The sequence below is a fragment of the Epinephelus lanceolatus genome, chromosome 9 (assembly GCF_041903045.1).
Source record: "Epinephelus lanceolatus isolate andai-2023 chromosome 9, ASM4190304v1, whole genome shotgun sequence".
In the NCBI taxonomy this organism is placed as follows: Eukaryota; Metazoa; Chordata; class Actinopteri; order Perciformes; family Serranidae; genus Epinephelus; species Epinephelus lanceolatus.
This window is the reverse complement of record NC_135742.1, coordinates 29,444,872-29,463,012: the sequence shown is the minus strand read 5'-3', so window position 1 is coordinate 29,463,012 and position 18,141 is coordinate 29,444,872. Positions and strand designations below refer to the sequence as shown.

At 41.1% G+C, this 18,141-nt stretch overlaps 1 protein-coding gene across 8 annotated transcripts in view; it reads left to right on the top strand.

Annotated features, from left to right (window-relative positions):
• trpm3 (transient receptor potential cation channel, subfamily M, member 3) overlaps positions 1–18,141 on the top strand; it is a 173,743-nt gene that overhangs the window by 80,695 nt on the left and 74,907 nt on the right. For all 8 annotated transcript variants that reach the window (XM_033619375.2, XM_033619379.2, XM_033619374.2 and 5 more), the window contains exons 2-3: positions 14,766–14,845; positions 16,216–16,417. In XM_033619375.2, coding sequence (XP_033475266.2) covers positions 14,766–14,845; positions 16,216–16,417 — 282 coding nt within the window. The remainder of the gene's footprint in view (positions 1–14,765; positions 14,846–16,215; positions 16,418–18,141) is intronic.

The window sequence follows — 18,141 nt, the reverse complement described above, 5'->3', positions numbered from 1 at the left end:
CTGCTTCTTTTAAGCTAATCTGTTTGGACCTGGCTGGCCTCTGATTTACAGCAGATAGATTCTTCTACCTTTTCTTCTCTCCTCAGTTCTGTCTACTTCATCTTGACTTCAGAATAAGTGTCTGTTCCCTCTGCTCTCCCCTGCAGTTCTTTGCTTTTGCTCATCTCCACACTTTCTGTCTCGCGTTACATTTTGACCCTCCTGCCTCTCACACAAAGTCACTGATACAACACAATTTATGTCGCATCTTCCCATACTTTGTCCCCTTCTCTGTCTCTTTACAAGTTCTTCTCACCACCACCTTCACCTCTCCCTCACCTCTTATCTCTCCCACCACCTACCTCTTCCTCCAGCTTCTCCGTTCTCTACCTATCGCCTTCCCTCCTCCTCTAATGCTGACACCAGCCCCCCACCCTCCAACCCCCCAAAGTGGGAACCTATCTCCCCCCTTTTCCCCCCTCTGTCACAGACAGAATGGCCATGCCAGTGTTGATTAGAGCCCGCATGGCCAGATGCTCAGCTAGGCTTAGCGGAGGCCTGTGGGAAAGAGAGGTGCTTATTCTAGCCTCAGGAGATGGATTGAAAACGACGGGAGCTAAAACAAGCAAGCATTCTCTCATTACACTCACACATTGAACACACCTGCACATGCGCACTGGCACGCAAGTTAGCACGTATAATACACAGCAGTCTACTCAAGAAGATGCGTGCCCAAGCACATTGTTAAAAGACACAGTTAAACAGATTTTTCCCTCATGCATTTTGCATTTGATGTCGTGTGCTGAATTATAAGGAGATTCTTCAGCTGGTGGGATACTCACTCATTGTTGCAGCGGACTGATTTTGTTTGAAGAACAATACGGTATACATGCATAAATATGCACGTTCGGTGTAATGCGATGAACTTCAATATCTTGTTTATCCTTTAAAGAACTGAGCACCATTGTTATTAATATTCTGCCTTAGTCAAACAATTAAATATTTCTCTACATGTAAGACATTGTTCTGCATACAAATTATCATGAAAGTACACATTTGCAATATAGGACATCTGCAAAACACAGCTAGAGATGCACTGAGGCAACTTTGGCTGCCTGATACAGATTCTGACTCCTGTCGAGTACTGAACCGACACCAGTGCTCTCATTCTCACAAGTCTGAACTTGAAACTCCGCTACATGAAACTCATTGGGATAATTGAATGAATTGAGGTGAAGATTGCAATAGCAGTAACTGAGTTAAAGCTCTGAATTGAATAATAACATTGATAAGAAGGTATATTTTATGTGGACTGGTCACGTCTGACCCACTCTGCTTCATAGGGTCAGTATCGGTACCAATACTGATCATGTGGATCAGATCAGTGCATTCCCAGCTACAGCTGTAATATGTCCTCGTTTGTTTTTTCACCATTTCATTTTGTTTTTTTGTACCCGAGTGCACTTGCGTCATCATCTAAGTGGCATTTGTGTTTGCAGCGGCACTCATCGCAAGATCCCAATCCCACATAATGGCTGACCTTCGCATTATGCCTACTATTGTTTATATTTTGGAGACAAAAACGAGAACAACCCTTTCACCTGCCTCCCTGTTTTAACACCCATGGCCGTACAGTTCAGAGTGTGCAGATTTTGGAGGAGACCGACAGCATTGACATATGGGTTTGCACCAGCTTACTGCTGCTCCTGTTAAATAGCAGTCCACTTTTCTGTTTTGGATCAGTTGGTTTTCACACCTGATACTCAAAACCACCTATTCAAGTGAACCTGTTCCTGTTCAAATGAATTAGACTTTGTGATTAAGTGTACTTCGATCTGGGCCAGGTCTCCCTAATGTGAAAGCCTTCTCCCTGTTTTTTTCTCTTTCACATTTCTAGCCACCATTTTCACGTGACTTTCCCACAGGATTTCTGACAGTCTCTATTTATCCATTTTATATTGCACTCTGATTTACAATCACTTACCAAGGACGTGACTCACAGTGACGAAGTGCACTCAGGCATCTTTCACAGAAAGCCATCAATACATGAAATATTGAAGAGGGTGATATATTTTTGGGAGGTATATACTCTTTTAATTTAATTTCATATAAATCAAGCACAGCACACGCAGACCCGAACACAAGTGCTACTTGAAGGATTTTACTCTATCCACACTCTTCTATTTTATAGGACAATATATAGCTGCATTCGGATCTGTAAATTACATATAAGTCACTCCATAAACCTAAGTGCATCCTGCAGTAAAGACTGGCATCAGGATAACAGAAATCCAATGCCGGATCATTTCAGGGAAGGTCAACTCAAGGCCATTTAGTTGACAAGTCAGAAACAGATAATCAGTCATTGATCTTTTCATTTATTTTGAGAATGATTATAAATCATTGAGCTTCACAAACCCAAACACTGACGCTGGATATGAGTGTATTCAGCCTGGAATGCTTATTTAAGATTGAGGAGCAGATTTATGGGATCTTATGATACCCAGTCTTTATCTATTAAACGCAAAATTGCTGCAAATCTGTTTAAATATTCATGTAAACAGTGCCTCTTTAAATGTGCCACATGAATTTCTTTGAATGTAACCACTAAGGAGAAGAGCCAGTCTTTGGAGTGTAAAGTGCTTTGTTTGCCAGTTTCTGGCAGGTGTATGACACAATACATGCTGTAAAACACTTGAGAAACACGTTGACAGGTTTGTTATTCTGCAGCTTAAGGTTGCACGGGGTGAAATTGTGTATTGTGTGAGATTAAAACACAGACTCCCAGTGGCACTTAAAAAATTACAGGATTTGAATAAATGTTCCGTGAGTATCTTTAGTGCTCATTAAGGTCGGGAATTTGACAGAGCTATATTTAAAATTTGGTTGTGACATGGTTCTAATTGGACGACATTGTGAGCATGATGAAACTGTGGGCAACTGCCTCAGGAGGGATAAGTCTTCATTCTGTTTCTTGTATTTATGAGTTTATATGTCTTTCTGTCACTGGTATTATGAAAAGTATTGATATTCTTTGTATTAGTTTCATTTTATTCAATTTATCTTGAAAGGGAGTAGAGAGATGAGAAAGGTTGGTTTGGGCTACACTGGGTTATCTCATGTATTGACCTGTTTACCTTGTCTGTCCTCCAGTTTATCAGACTGAAGGAGAGCTGCTGAATAGAAGTGGAGAAAAGTTGTTTGGGATTGAGGCTTTTCTCCGGTGTAACACATCAGAGGAGAACCCCAATTCTGCACTTGGTTATCTTGTGTATTGGCCATTTTGCAATTTTGCACAATTGAGTGGTGGAAAAGATTAGTTTGAGCTGAGGCAGTCTGCTCTTATGTTGAGGGTTTGACACTTTTGGAACTTTCCTCCAGTCTGCCAGACCGAAGAAGAGCTGCTCTGTAGAGGTGGGAAGTGTTGGTTAAGGCTTGAAGTGAATATTCGGCTATTAGGATACTTGTTCTCTAGAAATGACAATAAGGAAATTATCTGTATACATTGATTTATTTGTGGTGGCCACCCTAATATCAACATTGACTGCCACATATTGATTTTCAATATTTTTTTAATATTTAAAAATGGGTTACATCTTTGTTCATTGTAGAGCTGCACACACAGTTTGCTCAGTGCTTTCTTGCCATACTCTCCCTTTTCTCTTTGTTCATCATGAGAACTTTGGGACGGTGAGAGTCAGTTGGACAATTGGTGAAAGTCTGCCCGCACACACAGTAACAGGGCAACCTCTTAGCATCCCATGGCTAATGCTACCTAATGGGTATTAATGGGTTTAACGACAGAGTTGAGTCGTGTCGTTTAGTTCTGCAACTATCAATTGGTTCATTATCATAATTAATTGTTTCTTCTGTAAAAAGTCAATACATTCTCACTCCGACCTTGTCACATATTGACATGTGGTCATGGACTTTCCACGTCCAGATATGATGTAAAAGGTGGTTTTTGATGTTCTGGGACACCGTGTCAAGTTCTGCCTGTTACATGCATTGTCTTCTTTCAAAATACACTTCCGTTGTCACAGGAAATTTACCGTTTACATACAGTCTCTTTCAATATAAAGGTACTACGTCAGTACAACACAGCGAACTGACTTTTTTCCTTCAGCAACAAATGCACATGGGTGGGTTTAGGCAACAAAAGCAAGTGGTTAGGTTTAGGAAAAAAGAACAGAGTTTGGCTCTGTCATCTTACGGGATGCAAACACCGCTCTACGGGGTGAAAGTTAGTGTTTGTTGGACCCATCCAGCAACCCTCTCACCTGCCCTACTCTGACTTTCACCACCTTAACCTTTCATTCTAGTCCAGCCGCGTTTCCCCCGATGCTGCCAGGCGCCGTTAAATTATAACGCCGACCCGCTGGGAATCATGCTGATGTTAAAGGATGGCTTTTTTTTGTCTGTGTCTGATACTGCAAGTCACTGCCCAAGTGCTGGGTTTCAATGACTTTGGAGTGAGACTGGGTTGAACCATCAGTTCAGATCTCAAAGACACTTCATTTACTATCATGAATGACAAAGAAAGACAGCAAATTTTCACATTTAAGAAACTAGACCCAGCAAATATTAAGTGTTTTTGCTTGAAAAAATGACTGAAGTAATTAATCAATTATAAAAACAGTTGGCAATTAATTTTTTTCAATTGACTTATTGATAAATCAATGAATTGACTAATCGCTGTAGCTCTAGTGCCAATATGAGTTTGTTGGGACTGTTTAACAACTCAGTGTTGGATGTTAGCTGCTGTTAACGATGACATTGAACTGACTGTTCGCAGTCTAACTTGTGTAACAGAAACAGCAAAACTGTTTTTACACTTCTATTTCACAGCACCTTGTCAGGCATTGTCTTTGATTTGGAGCCATTATTATAAGCATTTATGCTAATAATCTTTCCCATGTCATGTTCAGCCCACCCCCGCTTGAAGCTCAAAATAGTCACTGTTAATTACTACTGAAGCTATGGAGCCCAAAAATTGGTATTCAGGACAGCCCTGGTGTTGGTTTGTACTGGTGCTGAGCCTACAGTACTAACTGCACTTTGTTCTGATTAACCAACAAAGAGCCTCCGGTCTGCAGGTGTTTGTTGTGTCATTTTCTAAGTAAATACCTCAACTAGTGACTAATAGGGTAAAAATGAGCTCATTTGTCCGTCTTGACCGGTGACACACACATTCACACACGCAAATGGAGTTGGTCCTGTAAATCAGCATTGTTACTCTGTTGCCATTTTGTGGTTTATACATGCAAATCTCTCTTAAGCTGTAAAATGCTGAAACAAGTGGAAAACTCATTTTGTGTGTTTATGTGTGTCAGAGAGTAGGTGTGTGTGTGTGTGTGGTCCATACTCATGCTCGCCAGCTACCCTGCAGGAAGATAAACCCAGAGTTTGCTTGTGTGTTCAGGTCAGTGAATGCTATTTCCCTTGCATAAGTAGTTCCTCTCCTTGACAAGATTGCATTTAAAGGCAATGACCTCATCCTGAATGCAAGTTGTAACTAAATGACGCTGGCATTGGCCTTTGCAGGTCTGGATCAGGTATTGAGTCACAGTCTAGTGTTGTCCACAAATGCATTGACCTACCCTTGATGGCTACCGTGTGAAGGTCATTGTATAGCATATTGCCCATTTCCGGAGTTACGTATGGTGCGCTGGGTTTTCTCCTGGCTGCTGTTGTGAGGTGTTACAAACTGGGACTTGATGGAGGAGAAAGAGAAAGAGAGAAGAGATAAACAGAGATAGATGGAGTCACTCAGAGTATCATTAAGAGAAGAAGAGTGTGATAGAGATGGAAAGTGAAAAGGCTATTTTAACTTGAAGTGCACAATTCAGTTGGAGTCCACTGTGGCCAACCTGAGACCAAGAGCAAGGCCAAAACAAAGCTAAAACCACTGACTAAAACATTGCATACTGATCCTAAAAACATTTTGTCTGCTGGGTCGTAGGGTTGTTGACTGGTCAGTCAGTAACACCATCTGCAGGGTTTCAGATTTGCTCAAGTCTGAACTTAAAGAGTACCACATATCCTCTGTGTAAAAATATTGCCTCTGCTTCTTCATTAGCCATTTCCATACTTTAACCAGCTCATACACCCTTACCTCTTCCATCTGGATTACATCTGTGCATAAAAGCATCTAGACCACCTCCAGCCAGGGCCGTAGCCAGGGTTTAGAAATTAGTGAGGTCCATATTTTTTTCTCTTTTAATGGCGCTTATTTACTGTATTTTCTGGAGGAGCAAATTAATTGAAGGTTTGAATTAATACATGTACATATTATGAAAATATAGCAAGAGTAATACAATAAGAAATAAACCCCCAAAATATAATTAAAACACACACAGTGTCTACTATATTACTCAAATTCTTTTTGACCTGTTTTTCAGATGTCAAGTATTCAGAAATGTGGCTAAATCAAGGTACAAATACGGGACTTTAACTTTGGAATATCTCTAAATTGATAAGTAAAAATGTTTGGTTTTGTGACTAGATGCAGTCAGAGATATCCTCAACTCAAATTTATCAGTCATTGCAACCTAAAAGTCAAAGAATAAAGACATTTTCCTTACAATTTTATGATACTTTCTTTTGAATTTCTAAGAGACACGTGTAATATAATCCAATCAATTTTATTTCCATCTTATTTATTTTGTATAAACCCTTTGTTAACACCATATTTTGAAAACCTGGACGTTGTACCTTTCCACTATCTTTGCCAGGTCCAAGGCTAGCTCTCTCCTTCAGCTCCTTTGTCTTTTGAATAAAGCCCCTAGGAACAGTGCCCTGCTTTGAAGCCAATTACAACTTTTAAAAAAGATTTTTTGTATTTACTAAAAAATGTTACGTCAAGTGGTTCCACGTAACTTTGTTAAGTAGGTGTTAATAAACCAGTTTTCTATTGAGTAAATAGGATGGAAATTGGTTTATTAACACCTACTGAACAAAGTTACGTGGAACCACTTGACATAACATTTTTAAGTAAATCGAGCGTATCTGTCATATGATGCTCTTGGGCCCAAAAAAGATTTACATCGTGAAAGATTCGTCCATAAATTGCCCTTAAATGGCTTGTTTCACTATCAGGATTTGATCCATTCAGTTTGATAGCATTTTGAAAGACTAGAAGAGCCACTCAATTAAATTATCTTTATCCCCATTCAAGTTAGTGGCGGGCTAAACTGGAAGTTAGCCTCTTGGCCATGCTCATTCACGATTGGCAGCTGTAAGTTTTAGTGCACCTGAGTAACTTGCATGGGAATGAGCCTGGGCCCTCCTCAAACGCTGTATCCCGTTCTCTATATGCATCAGTGCTTTGAATGCATTTACCATAAATTTGAGTGTATGGGTGCACTACAGTTTTAGCATCAACTGATTTGACCACAGAGATACCAGTGATGGCTGGTATGAACACATTTTTAGAATGTGTTCTGTGAGTGACTCATTGGCTCCCTGCAGGTGACCTGGTGCTCACAGGCAACAAGTTGCTGCTCACTGGGTTAGTTTAAAAATGTCAAGGTCAAAGCCAATCAGAGGCAGAGTAGGGCAGGTCCTCATGTAGAGAATAGTGGGTATGCATGCCTGACAAAAGGGCATTTTGCCTCTTCTGCACAGACAGCTGTCTTACTCATCGTTGTCAGTTTCAAGCATCTTAATACCCTTCAGACAGCAGGTTTTTTAGGAAATAATTACCAAGGTCTGGACCTCAGTGACCTCATAGCTGGATGCTTCCAGTAGACCCAGTGGATGGGAGAGGACAGACAAAATGACCTCTGCTGAAAAGCTCATCTGATCAATTAGGTTGTAAATTTGTTTGTGTCAAGGAACATCATTTTCACAAAATTTAATATGCGCCAGAGTTCACACTCATCTCACAAACTGCAGCAGTTCACAGTAATTAACCTGGTGCTGTCTACATAATCCCGTAGCAAAGGCGAGAACAAGATGGACGGCATAAAATCTTCATACTGACGCCAGCATGCACCAACAAAGAGTTGCCGTTACACTGCAAATTATTCCTCAAGATATTATGTTTTTCTGTTGCTCATCCAAATACTATTAAGATGAGTAAAGCACATGTGCATATTTATCTTGTCTGTTACCAGCCATGGATGTTTCTGTCTGTTTTAACTTTACTGGCAATAAAATAACATACTAGACTACATATTAATAACACAAAGCTACAGGCCATGTGTCAGACAATTTTATATGCCTCTCTACTCTGCTGTGTCTCATTGTACTCTTATAGAAAGGACAGGTATGGTGCTGAATAGTTCTGATTGAATGCTAGCTTCACTGCTGCAGGTGGTCGCAGGGGACTGATCTGATCTGGACATTAAAATAATACTGGAAATATTTGGCTGTCATGAGAAGGAAAAATAATGGGCTATAGCAGGACTGTCTGCACTATGTACTGAATACTCTAAAGACATTTTATCTTGTTACAGTATATAAAAAATAACCTTGGCATGTTTTTCTGCTTTCATGATTTGAATCTGCCCAGACTGTTAACACATAATAACACATTTGTTGTGGCAGACAGAGAAAAAGGTTTGTTACAGGGCAAACAGAGTGTAAAATCAAGAAAACACAGGGGTCTTCTTTACGCAATGATGCTTGTATGTTTGGTTTATAATGCACATATATTGTACTACAAGTGCAACAGAGTGTTTTTTTGTGTGCAAATGTTATTTATGGGGCTCCCCCCCCCCTTTTTTTTTGTAAAGCTACACTTTGAATACATGTCACGTTCATGTATGTAGGCTTGTGTGTGTCCCTTTCCGGCAACAATCAAGTGCATAAGCAAGCACAGAATTATGACCTTGCCATCCTCCCCACTTGCTCATAGGTGTGTGTGTGTGTGTGTTTGTGTGTGTCTGTGTGTGGTGTATCATGTGCATGCACACGCACACACGCACCTGGCTCTGGTGCCTTGTAGCATCTGGACTGTCTGGACTCAGGTGCACTCCTCTAAGCACTCTTGAGTCTGTCATGACACTGAATATATTACGCTTTCATTCACACTGGATCTGGGGCAGTTTTGTTTCTGATGATTTCGCTTTCATTCACATATTGTTGTTGGTGTGTGTGTGTGTGTGTGTGTGTGTGTGTGTTTTACATTAAGAAGGATTACAGTTTTTGGAAAGTACATTCTCTTTCCTTTCTGCGTTTTTCATGCTTGTGTATTGTTAGACCTCATTTAGTTCAGATTACAGTCTTATGTCCCCAGTTTCCCCCACGGCTCTTGCTAATTAAACCAGGTCTCTATTATGTACAGGTCTATTAATCCCTTTGATGGAAACAGGTAATAAACTGCCCATGTACTGTAAAAAAAAACAGCAGGAAAACTGCAAATGCACTGGCTAAAACTCACGTACACAAATCTGTGTGTGTTAGTGCTGGTGTGTGTGTGTCTGTGTGTCATTTAGGACAAAATAAAGATGGTGAGTAGGAAGGTGAATGTCATGTTGCTCCACCTAATAGGCTCTCTTGCCATTCAGACTTCCCCTTCGGTCTTGATCTCTGACAGAAATGTGGCTGAGGAAGATGAAGCACTCTCTCTCTCTGCCACTCTAGCTCTCTCTCTTTCTTACTCACACGCGCGCACACACACACACACACACACACACAGACACACACACACAGCCTGACAGTCCACTTTTAATTTGAATCTAAATCAGGTGAAGTGCTTGTGAGAGGTGGAGGACAGCAGGTTATTCTCTAAGCACAGTGTTTCAAGAAAAGCCTACAGACTTCTGAATATTTTAGAGGGGTCAGACATTATTGTTGCACTGTGTGCACTATGTATAGATAGATATATAGATAGTTAGCATATGTCATGATGTGGCATATTTAATTTTTTAATTTTTAATTTTTTTAAATTTTATTTCTCATTCGCATGCTCCCAGCTGTTTCAGGGCTTTTGGGGTGTATAACTTCAGCACCATGAATACTCACACACCCACACCCACACACACACACACACACACATACACACATAAATGCACGCACACACATACCAGCAGTGCTAATAGTCCCAGAGTGGACCAGTTGCCAGTGAACTGAGAGGTGGTCTGATCAGTTTCGTTCAGTGATCTTAGTTTTAAGTTAGGATCAGGCCTCTAACACCACATCATTCAGTCATGCTTTTGAAAGGAAGGCCACAACAATGCAGCCCATCACATTTTAAAGGTGAGTCATGAAAACCAGACGAGTGTCACAGTTTTGCTCTGAAAAACCTTTTTAACAACCTCAGGTTTTTTTTTTTCCTTTTGGCAAACTATGTCGATCTGAAATGTTTGTTTTGTAAGATAAATATCTCCGTTCTTCACAGTTGCTTATTTTAAGATGAATGATTGAAAATACAGCATAAACGCAATGCTGTCGTCTTTTGCTTCTTTTTTTTAACCAGAAAATATCACTGATAAGAATAAAAAACAGACATACATATGGTTCTGTCTTCAGCTGTTTAGCTCTTGAGTTGCTATGTTTTAGTCTGAAAGTGTTTTAACTGTGTCATAATAAGGTAAGATAAGATAGAATATACTTCATTCTTATTGTATCTTATTTATTACAACACATTTAAAAGCACCTTAAGGGTAAGATAATTATCTTTTGTAACAGTAAAAAAAAGTTCTCATCTTGGATCATCCTTGTTGATCATGAGTGTGTTCACTGTCTGCTGACTCTGATTGTTTAAAGATGTTATGTGTCTGACTAATGACATCACTCATAATGGGTGTAAAATCAAAGTGAACCAAAATAAGAATTCTGCTGTTAAGTCTCTTTTTTACTTTTATCACCGAGGTGAGGCAGTAAAAGTAAATCCAAAATTATTATAAAAAGAGTGGAACATAAAACCTTAATGCAGCACAGGAGGAAAAGTTGACGTTTAGCTTTAATCACTTTTTGAAACAGACGTGCCAGAAAAACAAAAGGAGAGTGTTTTAGTATCCTGACAGTACATGTTGTGTATCGCTCTTGTTAAATGTCAGTTTTTAATTAACTCTTGTCAAGGAAACTAATGTGTGATGGTAAAACTTGCTTTATGTAGAAGTGCTACAGGCTACCTACGTATATGCCCTTATAAAAGCTGAGTCATTCATGTTTGTTAAAAGGGAAAGCGAGACAGAAAAGTGGAGAGAAAGGGGGAGAGAGCAAAAGGGATTAGGCTGTTGATTGGATATGGTTCCCAATTCAGCTCCCTGCCAGTGCCAATAAAAAAGAGGAGACACAATTGTAAAGGAGGGGGAAGAGAGGACAAGGGGGAGAGGGTGGAGGTGGCGGAGTTTGATTGTAACGGAGTCAAGGCCCCTAACAGGCTGTCAGATGCTGCTCACTTGTCGCACAGTCACTCCTTACACACACACAAACACGCTGCTGGTGCATTTGTGTTTGTGTGCGTGCGTGTGTGCCTGGTGATAAATCTTAATTACACAATGGAGTGCAGGCCATGTGCCATCTCATCATGCCATGTCAAATCTCATAAGCAGCACAAGAGAGCATGAGAGGAAGAGCGAGAGAGTGAGTGAGAAAATGTGAATACAATATCTATACAGGAAGGAAGGAAAAGCAGAGAGGGGAAGAGGAAAAGACGGGTGCGAGGGGAACTATATCTTTGTCTGGGTGAAGCTATTGTGGTCTCGTTCAAGGGTTCGCTTAGAGAACATAAAAGGCTTTTTGTGCTGCGTGACTGTTTGTGATTGTGCCATCAGCCCTGTCAATACTAATCAAATCCAAAAAAACGCTGCTGCTACTGCTGCTGCTGCTGCTGCCATCGAGCAGATCTACTTTGTCCCAGGATGAGCTGGCGGATGAATACATCGTTCTAGCATGTCAGGGAAAGAATGGGGCTGGGGGCGTTGTTGTGGCCCGCTGAGTCATCGTGGCCAGGGTGAGCTCTAAAAGCAGCCCCCCAGCCCCCCAGAGTAATGGTTAATCGTGGGAAGTCTGGTGTTAGGGTAAGTGTGCCTGTGTGTAGGCCGAGCCTGTTTGCGGCCAGTTGCAGTGGGTTTTGGCGTGCCGTGGTGTGACAGGGCCAGTCAGGCGGATGGGGCGTGTGTTGTTGTAGCCGTGGCGGTGGGGAAAGCCCTGTACAAGCAGCTCTCAGCTCTGCTGGCTGGGAGAAGAGCCGGGGCAACTCTCCCAGAATAAAAAAAGCAGAAAAAAGCACCATCCTTTTGTTTTCATGGCTGTTGTGTTCCCTCTGCTGTGGGGTTGGGAGTCTGGTCTGTGTGTCCTCCCGGTTGTCTGTGACTGTCCCGCTCTGACTTTCGGTCCTATTCTGGACCTCTGGTGTTGTGCTCCAACGCCACAAAACCTCACACAGACATAGTCCACTTCCTGGAACGGTGGTGTTAACCCAGGAAGTGCAACCTTTGAACCACAAAGCGCTGAGTAGAAAGTAGTAAATGGCAGAGAGTAAAATTCTCATAACCACAGAAAGAGAGAAAATTGTTGTTTTGGGTGAATAGGATTTTATTACCAACATAAAATAACACATAAAAGCATTTATTACAGAGAGGGGGAAAAAGGATTTATTTGTGATGACTGATGGAACAAGTTGGACCAAGGCTGTTCCAGTCTTGGTCTGTCAGCAGTATGGGGACAAAATGCCACAGCTCCATCCACCTTCTTGTCTGAATTTATAATGTTTTATGTGTTTCTTTGCCTTTTAAGCACTGATTGAAGTATAAATGACTGAAGCAAACTCTCTTTTTTAATCATTTTTTACTTTGGCAAAAGACATGCAAGAGTGTGTGTTCTCGGGGATTTTGGTGGTTGCTTCTCCACCCAATTCAAATCACAGTCTTCCAATCCTCAGTGTGTTGGATCTTGATTTACTGAGTTGTTTATAGTATGTGCCACTTTCTATTAGCCAAGACAAAAAAAATGGTCTTCAAGTGTTTTGTAGGAATAACTGCAGTTGATGAATTTCCTCTTGTCTAACCAAAAGGAACTCTCTCACAGTAACAGTGTAATAGGTAACATTTTAAGACTCGCTTTGCAGCTCATATTTTCTCTTCTTAGTGAAACCCCATGCCTGTGTGCTTCCATTTTCAACTGCATAATAGAGGAGAGGATTTAACAAGCAGCTACAACTAAAATATATCAAACCAAAGAAAGAACACTTAAACTGCCAGGTCTCCTGCCATTAGTAATGCAGTGCCCCTTTAAATAAAACAAGCAGACTTGATATTTCTTTTACTTTTGTCATAAAGCTCTGGATACAGTGTCCTTACTTATTAGATCTACAAAGGTTTCCGACAGTACATACAACATGTTTCCTCTTGTTGTACATTGAGCCTTGTTGACATGTAACAAGCATTCATGCATGTTTCTGTGGAGACACTTGCACTGATGTGTACTAGGCTTAAATCCTGTGCCACATGTGTTTCTCAGGTTAGCTCTGTGGCTCCGCAGTGTCTTTCTCGCCGTGTCTGTAGCAGGATAATTGGCTCCAGTCAGTCTGTCACTCAGACCTGCAGCAGCTTTGACTGCAGAGCATGACAGTGTCACAAATACACCATTGCACTAGCTTCATTATGCTGAGGACAACATCTCCTTATACCTTAACGACTGAAAATGTTGTTTGCCAATGACTCCCAAAAATGATATATATTAGTGCTGGAGAGAACCAGAGTCACACGTGCCCACTGCTTATTGCAGTTTTAAACAGTAATTAACATTGTGAAACGATCACAGCCTACATGTTTAGGCTTAGAAAAAGATCATTGTTTGAGTTAAAATAAATACATTTGTTATGTAACTCGTAACACAAAGAGCAGTCACCTGGGTGAAAGTTCTGTGTTTGTTTGACCCATCCATCCACCCTAACCTTGTCTGTACGTGGACTTTGTTACTCCTTATACTACATCACCTGACCTTCTCCTTTGCTCCCATCCTTATTAATACAACTGCTAGAGGTCGTAGTGGTTGCAGTATTCATGATGGTAAACGTAAATGTAAATATGGGTCGTAATAGGCTGCTTGCGCAGATAACATACACAGCCGTTTAACAGGAGGATGGTCTGGCTGAGGAAGCCTTTCTATACTGTATACAATAAAAGAATATAAAGCATGCACATAATGTATGGAAATACACACACTCATGCTTATAAACACACATACACTCATCCAGCTGCACATAAGAGTATCTAAGGACTGGAGCTCTGACATAATTTACTGCCTCACTGCATTTAACATCCGCTTTCTCTTTTCCAGCTCTTCATCTTATCCGGTTTGGGCTGGAGTCACTGAATAGCATAAAACATTTCTGTCAGAGTGTCTTCAGCGTTTGAATTATGCGTGAGAGCCTGTGCCTCTGCTGTGTGTGTGTGTGTGTGTGTGTGTGTGTGTGTGTGTGTGTGTGCTAGTTCCAGAGTGTCGTGATTTCTCAAACCAGGTTGAAATGTGAAATTGCTGATTTTTATTTCAATTTTTAATTAGTACTTTAGAAAAAAAGACATGAAGTCCAACATTTCATGCTCGGTTTGCCATCTGCCCCAAAACTGGACTGCTGCTTGCAGAGAAATAGACAGTGGGAGATGAGTCTCCATATAACAAATCTCAGACCGTGTCATTTTACACCACAAACACAACCCTTCTTGTTTCTGCAAGGACAAGAAAGCGCTTTCTTTTATAGGTGAACTCCTCAGTCAAACAAAAGTCTGCTCATGATTTGAGCCTGTTTCTGCTGTCACTCCTGCTTGTTCAGGTCACAGCTCAATTATCTGACAAAGGCTGACTGAGTTCTTCTGTCTTCATTCCTGCAGGCACAGAAATCGTGGATAGAGAGAGCATTCAGCAAGAGAGAATGTGTTCATATCATAGTGAGCGCCAAAGACCCCCATAGGTAAGTAATGTGTGTGAATTAAATGGGAACAATCGCAGTGCATTACATTGTTGTGTATACAGGCACATTACATTACTCTTAATTCCAGATAGTTATCTTTGTTTTGAATTGTAGTAGAAGCAAGAAAGAAAGTACGTTAAAGTCTGAGAATTCTTTACTTTAAAGAGGTATTTAATTCAAGGATTCAGCTGTTTCATTGTTTGCTATAAAAGCTGCAAGACCTTAATGACTGAGTTTGCTGATGCGATGGCCCACCTCAGATTAAGAGCCCCGTTTCACTACTGACCTTTTAAAACATGCCTCAGAGTAATATCACGCTGGCCTCTATTTGCATCACAGTTAGATGTTCTCCACTAATGAGCCAAAATACTGACATTATACATTTTAAAACCTTCAATGTGAAATTCAGGGCTAGGCCAGTTCATGAGGAGTATAATCCACATTATTTTAAAAGGTTATTAATTTAAGCAACAGTCAAGAATGAGCCCACAGGTGCATACTGCTTTACACTTTTGCCATGTTCCTTTTATTCTGCACTGCATTGTCACTTTCACAGTGACATTATCAAAGTCTTTACTACAGCTGATGTTGTTGCTTTGGGTGACAAACTCAGAGAGGCAGCTCTAATTCCTGCAGTACCGGCCCTCGTACACACTCATACACACACAGGAAATGGCATCATTTGTTAGGTAAACAGGATTAGCATAACTGGAGGAAAGCGGGTGGAAGCCAGGAGCTGGGAGGAGGGGAAAGAGATGTTCCTCAAGATCAAATCAACTTTTCTCTTTTTAGTCAGAAACACTTGTGTTGACGTGGTAGGCAGAAGGAGGCAAAGTACCTTTGGTAAGAGATGACGGAAACATGAAGTGATAATCAAAGCCTCCCGACTCCCTTTCCTCCCAGGGCTCCCACTCCATCCTGTAAGGTTAAAACTTAGAATATGAAAGCTGCATTCAGTACATCTGAATAAGCATGTACTCATGTAGGAATACTGCAATTCGTATAACTGTCGTTCTGCTAACTCCTGTGGTTGCTGAGAGGGAGAAGGAGAGGAGAACACAAGGGAGCAGAAAAAACAAAAAGAGACAGAGCCAATAAAGGATTGCAGAGGCCTACAGACTCTTCTCCTCCTCTTCTCCCAATCAGGAGATGAAAGTCAGATGACAAGCTGTCACTTCCTCCATGCCCACCTCTTACTGCTAAGCACATGACTGTGGCTGCTCTCACGCTTTTTCCCTCCCTCTCTCAGTCACACACAATCTCTCCCTCTCTCTCTTCCTCCTCTTGATGCTACAGTTGCTTCTCTTGCAGCTTACAGACTGTGAAATATACCAATATTACCTTCGCTTTTACCTTTTCCTCTCATACAGGTGCTGTTGTGGTCGTCTGATAGGTCAGCATGTGGGCTTGCCGCCGGGCATCTCATCTAGTCAGAATGATAAGGCAGAACGATTGGCCAAGAATGACAGCCTGTCGGAGAAGTGGTCGATCAGCAAGCACACACAGCTCAGCCCCACTGATGCCTTCGGCACCATCGAGTTCCAGGGAGGAGGACACTCCAACAAAGCCATGGTGACTCCCATAACAAATCAACTGTGTTGCATTTTGTCAGTGTCCTACTGAAGCCCTGCGCCTCTGGATAGTTCCATGGCAAACAGGAACAGGACAACCTGACAGTTTTGACAGTCACAATCCAAACAACCAGGTGTCACCGTAAATGTGTGAGGTTTTGATCCCTGGTGGACGCGCTCCCTTGAATTATTAAGATTGGTTTGTGTCAGTGCGTATTGATTGTAAAAAGCCCTTTTCACACAGAGATTGTGCAGCAGCGTCACTACAAAGTCCCTTCATTACATTGCCCTTCTTTATATGGAACTAGAAGCAAAAGTGGCGTGAGGGAATGAAGTGTAACACAACAGCATTTGCTTCTAGTATGACATATAACATAAGCATCTGCAACACTTTCTAATCAATAACATGACAATAACAATAATTTATCGACCCTGTTATATGGCGGCTGATCGAACCCTCTGCTCAAAGGGCAAAGAGCTCCTGGATCTCATTGTCTCCTGAGTGTGCGGACATTTTTGGTTGCTGTTCTGCTTTTTAAGATAGCTTCTAACTGCTATCAGCTGCATCTTAAATCTGCCGGCGGTAGGTCACACACATAACAGGTCATCAAAACGTCACACCTGTACCGATTGTGCTCCCATCCTGCCGGCTGTCCCTTTCACACAAATGTGAATTTGCCGCTGTTACTACCTTCTTTCCCCCCATTCCACAATCGTACATTTAATAGAACAGTACAGAATAGCGAGGCTGAATAACGGTGACATTTCCACCTTGGACAGGCAGTGTAAAAGGGGCTATAGATAGGAAACAAAGGAGTGGTCTTTGCTGAATATACTGTCAGAAGAGGACTGTATAAACTTCAGTAGAGGCAGTAGTGAAAGCTGAAAGTGCATAATAATTGGATGTGATCTGCAGATATTTTCCTCAGCTGCAGTAAACTGATGCAGTTTGACAGCACGCAGGTTCAGGGGAGGAAAGTGTTGGATGCTTGGCTGATGGCACAGTTATTCCAGCACAGTGAAAATGGTTGAATATCCCAATGATTGCTAATTTTTTTTTGACAATGAATACATTTCATACATAGTCCACATGGAAATGACATGTAATGAGGACTCATCTGAAGTCTTTGTATACCTTTCCTACATCCCATTTCTCCTCACATTACACTGTAGCTGGTGAAATGATCAAATTTAAATGCATCACACATATGCAACAAAGTTCATCATATCAGGATGGAGCAAAATCAATCAAATGAGTGTAATTATTATGTAATTACACATAATTATTGATTTAAAAAGACTTAAGCGTCTAGAGACTGCTGCACATCAAATTTTGTCTGATTAATCAATCTGTCCTAAAAGTAGTCTGATTGTATGCGTCATTCACACAATCACCATGGTGACAGGATCACATCACACTTACTGTATTCAGGGAATTCAGCTTTTAAGGCTGAAATATGTCTGATGTATTCCCAGTGCTAAATAATTCATGCAGACACATGTCAGGTTGGGTGTCTGAGGGGGATTTAGATAGATAAACAGATGCTCTATAATGCATGTGCTCTTCCAATCGCAGCAAACATCTGTTCAATACTGTTGTAGGCCTGCAGCACTGATCCATGTGAATGTGATGTTTATCCATTTTATACTTTTACCTTTACAGATATTTTTTTAAATGGAAAGCTTTTATAACATGTAGTATGTGCATATATTTGTATTCATGTC